Here is a 12,847-nt window from a genome sequence, read left to right on the forward strand (position 1 = left end):
ACTGATTTGGCACAGGTAACACATATGTAGCTGCAGACACAATAAATTAGAAATGTCAGAATATTTGTACACCTGTTACCGAATATACTGATGTAAAATAATAGGTGGGAAATAAGTGCCCATTTTAAGTGTAACAAACAAAGCCAAGCTCACCCCTATCCCTGAAGCATATGGACATTCAATTACCTTTAAAGCAGTTGTGACCGTTTGCTCAGCAGCTGCTGGAAATGAGCTCTGACTGGTAATAACCTAAAAATTGTAAAGTAATTGTTAATAGTCAGCATTCAACAAATGGTTAGAATTCATAATATTCACCATGATTTAAAACCATATTGAGTTATCCTTAGGAATGAGTGTTTACAGATAACTATCAAGTGTGCTTTATACAGACAGAATTTTCAGTGCATCATCAATCCTTTGCTCTCAGATTTCCTATGGACTCTGCTTCTGCCTTGGCAAAGAAATGACTCAATAGAGTTAAGCTGAAATTTAGCTGAAGGGCTAACAGAATCAGAATAAAAATAACTGGTGTATTCTCCCACTGCTAAGTATAGAATTCATGGAGAACTATACAAGCAGCTATGTGGCAAATATTTGAAGCTATGGTTGTTCTTTCTCAGTATTATGACAATTATAGCACTACATGTTAAATAGTTGTTTATGTACAGCTCAAACAATACTAAAATTGAGAGTCAAGGAATGATCTGAAGGACTAGTCCACCAATTTCCTTACAGTCTTGGAACATGCTACACAATAGTATTTTTAAGCCAGATAAGTACTGAACTCAAAGACTGAATCATATCAGATCTCCCTCCAACACTAAGACACATGAGGTTCATTACTAAGTACATCAGAAAAAGCAGACTTAAAAGTTGATCTACCATCTGTTTGCAAAATCCAAGGAAATTTTATAGGCTTTTTAGCATTTTAAAACATTCTTTGAACATATCCAGAGTCAGGAATACTCATGATCTTTTTTTCTAATCAGACTAGGATTTAAATACGATTAACTGCAACTACCAATATAACTGTTTGGTTTAGTTTATAAAGACTGTGTAACAACTGGTATCACTAAATCAGTAAATTGGAATTATTCATAACTGTGCTTAGTCCTGAAAAATTTCCAGGCCAGACTTTAGTCACAGCAATAATGTATGCAGATATTTGTGAGCTATTGCTTTTCTTTCCTTCCTCTTTTCAGTTTAGCCACAATTGTGGGAAAGCATTGAAGGTCTCCTGCAAAATGTAAGCTTGGGCTGAAGCAGATGCAGCAAGGGGGCTATCAGGCTGATTAGTACAAAGACAGATAAGAAAAAACAACGAGTTCAGTTGTTTATGCTCACAAAGTAATGACTGTCAGATGTGATTATTCTCTAGAAACATATTTTTATTCTTCTAATATTGATCATTTGTCATATAGTGGTGCTTACAAGGACCAGCCCAGTCTCAAAGAGCTGTACAAATGCACAGCAAGGTGCAGCTCTTAACACAAAATTGGGCTCTATTTGTCAATAGTTCTCATCCACTAAACATATGCACATGATAGAGCAAGAAGGTAACATTATGGCAAGAGGAATGCCAAAGGAAGCCTACCTTCAGAACGGCCTGGTGCAGTTTGAACAGAGAATTGACCACGGCCACGTTCCTCCTCTGGCCCTCTGTCAGTGGCCCAATCACCTGGCTGGCGTCTCCTTGAGTGGACAGCTGCAGTGACCACAGAAATTGTTGGTATCAACTTTTTAAACAGTGTCTCCCCAAAGTTAATTTTGACAACAGCAAAAAGCCACAGGCCCTCACTACCCAATGTTCTTCCATTTAACTCTTATCTTGATTCATAGAATTTCTGTCTTCAGATTAAAAACAGCCTGAACAACAGCAACAGGAACCTTGTGAGACTGTCTCAGCTCCCAAAACACAGCACTGAGACCCAGATCTCCTGGGGATACCTAGTCCCAGCAAAACTTCAGCTTTGTAATCTAAGAATCAGGTAAACCACCCACCTGACAAAGCCCAATAAACTCCCAGCAACTTTCCTCTATGAGCAGCATACAGTTTTCTGTATGCCCTCAGCCTGTCCTTCTGACAACTATTCAAGCCTCTCCTTAACAGCTCTGCTTTTTCAAATAGATGGCTTAGAGCTTTGTATATATAACAGGCTTATAAGTCAACAGAAAAATAGAACTACAAGGACCAAAACTGCTAGACCTGTCATTAAGGAGTTTTATCTATGAATCTTTCAGGAAAAATCAAAGAAATATTTCTTCATATTTAAACTGCACAAAGCATACATTTTTTATTATTATGACAGAAATGGAAGTTTCAGGATGATACATAAATAGCCATTAACTATGGAACAGTCTTGTAAGGACACCATAGCATATATTTATAATTTAAAATACAATAAACTGCAATTGGTAAACAAACAAAATTTTTCTTGTGCATTCAAAGCTGCAGAAATACAAAGAACTGAAAAATGGCGATGTGAATTCTAGAAGCACATCCAAACATTAAAGCAAGAATACCTATTAATAGAAGGCTTTACTGAGATATAATTACCCAACTAGTTATCTATGTTTCAGGATACAAAATTATCCTCCAGGAAATCCCTGAAGATCTCTAGCTCCGAAAGTCTCTCAGTAAAAATATATTCAACTCACTGAGCAAACGGTAAAGATGCTTTCATGGAATGTGTCTAGACACGGTTGTAGGTCCTACAGAAAGCTCCTAAACTAAAACTGTGCATACAGTAATAATTGTTTAGGAACAAAAGAACCAAACATAATATGAAGATTTTTAACTTATGAAAAAAAAAATGTATCTTTACTACCGAAAGACTATTTTCGTACTTTCCATAGCTTCCACACAGCATAAACACAGACAGCATACAAGCACAGTTATCTAGTATTTCCCAGCATTGTAAATGATCAAGTTTTAGACAGGTTTTTGCAAGCACCCAGGACCTCTGGTTTATTCACAGCACTATGGTGACAATATCTGTTCATTTATCTTTCTTCAAATTTAGGGATTATTTCAGGATAAATAGATTTCTGAGGCCTTGGTAGAAGGAAAGATCTTTTACAATGTACCTTCAATTATTTGATATCAAAATGTATCCTTAAACTGGTTGACAAATATATTGTTGTGCTAGTATTTTTCTGCCTCCCTGATGAGAACAGCCATGTGAGCAACAACATCCCTGTTTCCTTCTAGACACTTCTATTTGACAGACCTGACTGGTTTTCAGAATTCTGCTTCTCACATTTACAGCTTCACAGATTAATAACAAAACAGCTGTGGAAAGAAGACCCTGTCCACCCTGCTGACCACCATCCCAGACACAAATAACCTTCTTTTCCATGCTTTTTAAAGTACTGTACAGACCAATTTATACTTTTGCACATTTACAACTATTAAACATAAAATATATTATTAAACCAGTAAAATTTTTCATCCCAGTCACTTAAATTTCAGTTCCTCAGAGTTGTAAACGATTCACAATTTCTTAGACATTGGACTCTCTCTCCTGCTGGTAAAGGAGCTTAATTGGTAAGTAAAACCATTAACAAGTACAAATGTAACCCTTCTGCAATAACAAGACATTCTTGCAGTCAGCAACAGTGCACAACAGCTTCACAGGCAAAATCTGAAAATACCTTAAAAACAACTAATCCTTGTAAAACTGATCACCATATTAGATTTCCTTTAACTAATCCACTTGAACTTTGACAGTTAGATGCAGTTAGATGTGCTGATCCCTGTACATCCTAAAACCCCTGGTCTAAAGCAAAGAGGCCTGAAAAACTTGGCTCTTGTAACTAGCAATTGGAACTGGGCAGCCCAGGGCTCTCTGGGACCATTTCTCCTGAAGGTGTGCCATGAGAACACCTGGAACCTTCATGGGGAGGTGCGTCCTACCATTTACAGAAGTCTCTCTTGCTGCCACCACAATGGTTTCTCTGATTTGCCTCAAGGCAAGAAAGTTCTGCGCTCTGTCCAGTTGGTTCATGTACCGACACTGTGTCACTGGCATGAGTCTGGAGTTGAGACAGTTTATCATTATTCCAGTATTCTAATGCCTCAGGCTGAATTCTTGACACACCCCTTATATCCATTATACAACCATGCATCCAGTTAGGAAAAATGTCATTATTGTATCTCCCTGGCTCTCAGAAGCCAGGCTTATGGCCCTTTTACTACAGACATAAACCACCCCTCAGTTTCTTTTCCAACATACTGTGTTTCATCAACGAGTTGCATTTATCACTCTCTTTTATACAGAAAGTACTTTGAAAGTTCTGTGCTAGACACAGGTTATGCATTTAAACCCAGTGGTAGTGCAACTGCTCCTCTGTTATCTGGCCACTGGGGATTTCACTGTGTAAATAGGTTAAGTCAAATAAGTGTGAAGCCCATGCTCGTCTGCTCAGACTGCCTGAAAAACAGTCCACAGGCCTTCTTTTTGATGAGGGCACTGGAGAAAAAATCAGATGCTTTTTTAATCAGCCAGATATATCCTGAAATTCAGAAGGCCAGGAAGGGTGAATTATGCTCAGCAGAAACAGGGGGGACAGAAGGAGTGACTTCATCCCAAATCAGAATCTATTTTTGGAAACAAGTGAAAGACCAAGTGCAGCTGAAGGCCAGATCCCATCTCCAGGGAGCTGTCAGTCACCCTGGGAGTTAGTCTGGTTTAAGCCTGCTGAAAACAAAGGAAAAGAAACGATGTTGAAGCCAGACCTGAATGAGCAGCAGCAACAAGGACTGTAATTGTTCCACATTTCTGTATCTGCCTTAAGTATAGCGATCGATTTCTTGCACTCTTCACTTCAGTTGGTTAAATTGTTTCTGCTTTTACCTCAATCCTGTCTACTATTTACAGTAATTTCATGGGCAGTAGCACCAGCACCCATTCCCCAGCAAGCATCAATTCTACAAGGGGCGACACGTCAGTGTGAGCTCCCTTTGCCAACACTGCCAACATGGGATGCTCGTGAGGAAGAGTGAGGCAGAGAGGTGTCCCACAGGGAATATTAGCCAGGACTGTTGTATCATCATCCAGACACTGGGACAAAGGCTGTGTCTCGTGGTGCCTTAAAAAATGTGAATGTGAGCTTCTGTCCCACGCAGCATTTAAAAACAGCAAGGGCAGCTGTTTACTGAAATGAGAGAGAAACACTGGGAGACTGTGCCTTTCTGACATATATGTTAGTGTTTTCTCTAAAGTAGGAGGTTGAAACGTGCGGGTTCAATCTAGCAGCTGACTAGCTGGAGGAAGCTGCATAGAAGAATTTTGGGAGTTTTAAAATCTTATTCAACTGAATCTGAGACCTAAGCAGTAGACTGATATCAGGTAGCCTACTGAACCAGAAAGGACACTTGTAGAAGCCAATACACAAAAAATGTGTCACAAAGAGGAACAAGCTGACTTCAGGTCATCTGACTTACTTCAGCCTGACATGGTCAAGAAGCTGTAAGGCATGACTGGCACTGGGCTCTCACTGAATTCAGAAGTTCTTCCAAAAAACAGTTTCTTTTAGTTTGTATCCCTTGGTACACCTACATGGTTACGCTGCTTCGCCTCCAGAGAGAGCAGGTGCCTCATCTTGGGTCAGTCTGCCCAGTACAGAAAATAAGGAACGATTCACCTGACCACATGCAGGAAACCATGAAGCAGAGAAATAAGAACCTCCATTCAGTAATTCACCCAGGTTATTTTAAAACCCCTGATTTGAGAAGACGGTACATGCATCCTGTATGCAACTATTTCCCTTCACTGGCTATAAAGGGAATTTAAAGCAGTAGCACAGATCCCTTGTCAGATATATTCTCACCCTATAAATGTATTTGCACTCCTTTGCATAGACCTGCTTTGGAAACATGTCTTGGAAATAACCAGATTAAGTGCTCTGGATTTGACACTTTTCTGTGTTTGATGCCTTAGAACAGACATGAAAATTGACAGCATGGATTTGATCTCATATGTTGAGACATGTGCAATGATAAGATTGCTTTGGGATTAAATTCTTGTTTTCACCATGAAGAAATGAATGTAGAATTTAGATTAGGCCATGAATCAAATCATCAGTTCTCCCTTGGGTTATAAATGAAATGCAAACTGAGTTTGTCTTTTCTTGTAGGAAAGCTTAGACTATTGATACATCTTTTCCTGTAATTTTTTTTTTAGTGCTTCAAAATGACTAACACCCCCCTCTTTCAACAGGTGGCAGCTCAGAAGAGACACTGATTTGTGAGCTGGTTTGCTACTATTCCCTTCATAGGCTAGATATCTTGTGAAAAACTTCAGTTTCACACTTAACAACTAAGATCTCCTGTGCATCCTTACTGACAGTTTTGGAAAGCTCCATTTATTTATTTCTCTGAAACAGCCTCAGCAAACCCATTTTCTTTAGAGTAGGAAACATCACCATAATTTAGGAGTATGGAGAAGATCCTAAAATAAGACTTCTCAACAAATCATTCCATCTAACTCCAGGATCACGAGACTAAAGAGTGTTTTGATAGCACAAACTGAACTCCAGTTGTCAAGCTGACATTTGCAACAATAAATGCATTCCTAATAGATGCAGCTGATGTTGCCATACCTCTGGCAGAAGGCAATCAATCCATCTGGCACTTGGCCTCCTGCCTGATCATAACAACTGATTATAAAGTACAGAATCCATTTAGAGAGTTTCTGAGTCAATAGGGCTTGGCCCTGGGATTTCGCCCATAAACTACAAATAATTGGGATGATATACTCCTAGGTTTAATGTTTCTCATACTGCAGAAGGAACCTTTTACAATTTCTTTCCACACCAAAAAAACACGAAGGTTTAGTAGAATCAGTTTTCCACTTTTTGTAAAAAAGCACCATTTAGCAGAAAAATACAGAAGAATCTGAACTCCATTAACGATTCCACTTAAATATTAGTTACTTAGAGGATAATTTCCAAAAAGAAGAGACATAATTCAGAGGTTTGAAGTGTAGGATTTGAATGAATGTGTCAGTGGAAGTAAGATCCTTGACTGATAAGGATAAATTAATATGAATGCTCTGCTTTAAAAAAACCAAACTAAAATGTAAGAATAAATAATAAGTAAGAATTTATGTTCTTGGAGCAGCTTCTAATTTTGCAAAGAAGAAATATTTCAAGACATGAGGAAAGGAATAAGCTGTGAGTTCAGGCAATAATTTAAAATGTACATAATAACATGCATATTGCACCTTCAGGACATTCTTGTAGCTTCCAGAATATTTTTTTTAGATTGCTCAGAAAAAATGAAAATTTAATATTCTAGCCATATAGAAAAGGAGGTCTACGGTAAGAAATTAAAAACCTTATAGAAAATATAATCATTACCTTGGAAAGAAAAAATTTAAAGGGACTGCAATAACCTTGAAAAAGGATGGAAAAAAGGAAGGAAAAAAGGATGGAAAAAAGGATGGAAAAAAGACCGAACATCATGCTCATACTATTCATGTTAAAAGAAGCAGCAATCATTGAACCATTTCCTCAGGGGTATTTCTGCTTTGTTTTGGTTTTTCTTCCTTAATATTTTCAAAAGCCAAAGAATGGAAGAAAAACAGCAAATGGTCTTTCTGTAACAGAAAAGACAGGATTTACCTCCAAGTCTTTGAATCATCTGAGAAGAAAAGCACTGTACAAGTAACCAAAAGTGACTAATGGTTCGTGGTGCTTAAATAATGAGCTGCCTTAAAACAACTGTGATATCAGAAAGCACTTATAAAACCAGTTCCTTTAAGGAATCTCAGAGAATCCTAAACCTGAAACACTTGGAATAATTTCTCAACCACACAAAATTATGCCCCTTCTATTATCCAGCCAGCCCAAGTCTGGGAGGATTTCAAGGACAATGTGTGTTGATCCTGATACCTCTGACAGTAACAGTTTATTGCATTTTCCATGCTTGCCAAATTAATGACTGAATGATTAATCATATTTTATATTAGCTCCTGGTTTCAACCAGCTACTGAGAATACCCCTCCAGAGCTGGAGAGCAGACACATCCATCCCCAAGACATATGAGACTTTCAACATGATTGGGTGATATTCACCTACACATAAAAAATACAATCAACTCCTTTAATTGCCATCTGCCTTTTGTAGTATTGAGTCCAGCATCAACTGAGATTAAAATATGACCACCCCACGCAAGTTTATAATTGAACTTTACATGGTCCAAATCTCATTAGAGCTATTCTAAAACTGAAAAATTCCAAATCCTTTACCATATATATATATATATATATATCAACATTTAACCAGGTCATTTCCTGAATCACAGAATTAAATTTGCTTAGAAATAACTTAGAGCTTACTATAACAAAATATTGTAAGGATTGTGCAATCACATTCTTTTACTACATACTAGCAAAGTAACATACTGGACCTAAAGAAGTCTTTTAACTAATTTCCTAGCAAGATAAAATAAAGTACACAGTACTCCCAAAATCAGACTTTTATGTTTGGATGGGTTTTTTTCTGGAGTTTAGCCAGTATATCTTAAAAAAAAAGTTTAAAAAATCACACATTTGTTATGTGAGTCACGATCTAACCAGCAAAAGACAACATGAGAAAATAGAAAATTCTTCGTGAAGTTATTTAATGTAACTCTCTCCTCCAGATTTTTAATTACAGTTTTAAAAGTTTAAATGCTTTTTAAAGTGATTTATCAGATAGATATTTCTAAGTATTCTCTGACCAATGTAAGTACTTTCTAATGGCTGTTTCAACAAAGCTCTTCTCATCTTTCCATCAAAAAAATAAATTACAAAACCTTACCTGACTTTTGATTATTTTTAAATTAGACCTACCGCCATCTTTAGCTTTTATTACTGTACAGTGAAATAGCAATTATTCTGAAATTATTTTATTATATAATAGCCTCCCACATATTCTATTTAAATACCTATTAATGAATTCTTTTAATGTGCCAAACATTGAATTAATATTTTTGGGTTCTCTCATTTAAGTAGCATGGATACAAGTTTTTCATTGACAGTAATACCGTGTCTTCAAGGTACTGGCATAATACAATTAATTCATGTATCTCAAAAGAGAAGTGGGGAAAATATAATCTTTCACATTACTTACACCATTGTTACTGACCCATTATTTACATAAACCTTTCCTGAGGTGTCATTTCACGACTGTTCCTGATGATTTGTGAGCTTATTACATTTTATACTTCCCTCCGAAGTTTGCAATATTCGACATTTAGACAGGAGGACAAGATACATTTCCCTGGAACTGTCAGACAAATCTCGTTGTTGGAATATGTCCTGACTAGTGATTCACCCACAAATGAAAGCTTACAATTCAATATAACACCATCTAATAGGAGACATGGATTAATTCTTATAAGATCACATAATAAAAAAGGCAATCAGAAATTCACTTTATGTCATTACAATAAGGATTCATCATGCTTTTCAATTCAAAACCATCACAGGCCTCATAAATTTACTGGGGTTTAAATCTGATGCCAGAATTCCAGTGCATTTTTATCCCTTCGCTGGAAGAATTTGGTTCCAGGAAATCTTTTCTCTCTCCCTCTCCACCCTGCTCTCCCCTACTTGATTGAATTATTCAGCTGGATGAATTTAACTATGTCACATAAGAGGAGGGGTGGGAAAAAACACACACAGCTACCCCAAACCACACAGTTATGTCAATAAACATCAGTAAACATCCTAACAGAGATGCAGCTCACATCCATTTTCTTGCTACTCCAGCATATTTCATTTGAGGAATTTGCATAAATTAACTTGGCCAAAAAATGTTTTTGGGTACTGTAAGGTACATTTCTCCTTGAAATATATATGACTAATGCTAATTCAATGAATGCTTTCCTCCATAAATGAGGTCTTTATTCTTTTCATTTCCCTAAAATAAACCAGAATTACAGCCATCTTGTATCAACATTTTTCTTTCTTGCAACTTGTTATGGATATTTTTCTCGCCAGACTAGACAGACTGGGGAGAACTTGTTTAGTCGAGCTCCTCTCTGCCTTTTCCTAGTCAACCACTAATGGCAGACTGAAAGGTTGAGGAAAAAAAATCCTATCTCCATGAATACTCAGAGAAAACTCAGAATCAATCCTTCTAATCCAAGTGTTTTCTCATTGTGATATTTTAACTTTTAAATTCCATCCTCCTTTGTGCTTCTACTTTTCATAATTTCACTGATTAAGTCATTATGTTCTAATTTAATCCCTGGATTGGTTATAATACACCTAAGCCTTTTAGATTCTGGACAAAAATATGCCATTCATATTGCTTCTCATCTAAATAACCCCCTGCAAACAGTTTATTTAAATCTTCATTGCCATGATCAAGCATGACAGACACTTTCTCTTCTACAAATGACATTACAAAATTCCTTGTAAAGACTGTCTCTTTCTCAGCTCGCTGTTTTAAGCTGAATTAATTGTTGGGGTTTTATTCCACCTGGCATTCCAACCTTTTCTTTCCTCATTCTCTTTATTACAACGATGTTTACAAGCCACCAAGGACAAGCATTAATAAAGTAGATATTGTTTTTAACAGTAGTAATATAAACCAAGATCAGAGAACATTAAATTGCATTCTCAGGAAGAGAGATCCTGGAAGATCTGTAAAGCCATGGCATGACAGCATTACACCTTCAAGACTACATCACCAAAAACAAACAGCAAATTTTCTTCTATTGACTATAATATATCAGATGCATCATACACCCACTAAGAAAGAAATTATGAAAAAAACCCAAATTCATCTGCTACAAATAATTATGATGATGGGATGGATATGCAGAAAGTTGAGATCTATTTTAAACCTCAACTAGTTTTTAAAAACACTCAAAGGAAAGGATCAGCTTTTTTCAGAAAATTTGAAACACAAAAACACGTAACCTACTCCAACCCACTAGCTAGTGAACCAGATATATTTAATGAGAAGACATTAGATCTGAGTATCCACTAAAATTTGAAAATTGAACATACTATTATGGCTAACTGCAAAAGACGAAGCTACCTGAGCACCAATAAAAAAATCACAACAGTAGCTAGGAATGTAAGTAAAACAGAATTTGGAATCTTGCATCTACAAATCACAGGTTCAAATATAAACTGGATTGAAGGACAACAAGAGACAATTTGTCTCAGTTTCAGTCCTGGTGGAAAATGGGGATTTATTAAAATCTTCATAATGTGCATCACTGACTTATGTGAAGCCTCAGGAAGGAGACCTGTGACTGAAAAGGTCTGAGAGAAGATAAAATGAATCTTTAAAAATGTTTCCTACAGAGACTGAGCACAATGGCAGGGCAATGCACTGAGCTATACAAGTTTTGTGGGCAATACTAAAAATAATTTAAGAACTGCAGCAGAGCTGACTTTCCATTGTGTATATTTTGATGCTAATCTTATGTAATACATTTGGTGCTGATCAGCATTACAAAGATCAGTGCTCTAAAAATATCAGAACATGACAGATAGATAGATAGTCTTCAGCCTGTATCTCCATCTATTACATTCACTAAAAATAGAATATTAAATTATAGAAGGGCTTGGTTGCACTGGCATGCAAGAAGGTGTCATCTGAGTTGGCTCAAAGAAATACTTGGCTACTTGAAGAAAGGGCTGAACACTGAAGAGTTAATATCCAAGAGTTTTCTTGCACCCATCCAGCAGTATTTTAAGTTTCCAATTAGCCACAATGCCATGGACAACTGTACTCTTTTCAAGGTCTAAAACTCTGGTAGAAACACCAAATGCTATATGAAAATAAGTCAAGTACAGCTGACAAGCATTGCAGATAGAAAAACATGTTGTGAAAAGCATATATTTTGAAGTTCTGGCAATCTACGAAAATCTTAAGACCAAAAGCAATATTACTAAGAAGAAATCACATCTCCTAACTTTTGCCTTAGAGATTTATTTACAGCAGGAGGAAGTATGAATTCCAGATGCAAGAAAAAAATTACTCCAATCTGTCAGCATTTTAAGCTTCCTCTTGAACAGATTTTGCATCTCGCTTTTGTTCAGTCTCAGTCACATATTGGCTACACCCACAGCTGTAAATTAAAGGGTGCCAGGAAAGGTCCCTGGAGCTGGCACGTGATTGTCTGCACCACTAAGCTGGTAGGACACTTCTTAGCAAGTTCTTGGCCTGGGCCAACAGCTCCCTTCCCCAGCCTCCAGCTGCAGCTCAGGAGAGCCCACGGCCAGGAGGGCTCTGGCAGCCAGGCACTGCTTTGGGGAAGGGGAGCTCCCCAGCCGGGAGGCACTGCCTGCCCCACTGGCCACAATGCTCAGAGAGATGCTCACAGCTGGGATGGCAGCTTAGGTCCTGAGTGTCTGTCACAAACCCTTACCGACCTTGTGCTGCCAAGTGACAGTGGCAGACATTGACACAAGCACCAGGGTGACAGCGTGGAGCAATTCAATAGCCAGCCCTTCTGCAGCAAAAACAAACACGTCTTGCTGATCCTTGAAGTGAGGCCAACACTCATCGGAACAAACCTTGATAATACAAATTTGCCTTCACACAGATGAGACCAAGCTCTTCTGCTTACTTACATTTACTGTTCTGAGGACAGTTATGTGTTTTCAACACCCATAGTCTTTGAAAAACAAACCCAGACCATCTGGGGACAAGCAGTCAGTGATTGGGATATGCATGTATATAGTGTTTGTCTCTGAAGAAGGGGTTGACATAACAATGAATTGGTACACTTTTCTACTTCTACTTTTTTTTTTGTATTTACTTTCTTAAATTATAATGCACTAAAAAAAATCTGTCATCAAGCACATGCTTCTAATCATTATGACAGATAATAATA

At 37.4% G+C, this 12,847-nt stretch overlaps 1 protein-coding gene across 3 annotated transcripts in view; it reads right to left on the reverse strand.

The window, feature by feature from the left end:
• The window catches only part of COG5 (component of oligomeric golgi complex 5), a 170,949-nt gene that overhangs the window by 21,937 nt on the left and 136,165 nt on the right, over positions 1-12,847 (reverse strand). For all 3 annotated transcript variants that reach the window (XM_064422021.1, XM_064422023.1, XM_064422024.1), the window contains 2 exons: positions 1,595-1,705; positions 187-249 (listed from right to left, as the gene is read on the reverse strand). In XM_064422021.1, coding sequence (XP_064278091.1) covers positions 187-249; positions 1,595-1,705 — 174 coding nt within the window. The remainder of the gene's footprint in view (positions 1-186; positions 250-1,594; positions 1,706-12,847) is intronic.

Source organism: Passer domesticus, chromosome 5 (genome assembly GCF_036417665.1).
Source record: "Passer domesticus isolate bPasDom1 chromosome 5, bPasDom1.hap1, whole genome shotgun sequence".
Taxonomy (NCBI): domain Eukaryota; kingdom Metazoa; phylum Chordata; class Aves; order Passeriformes; family Passeridae; genus Passer; species Passer domesticus.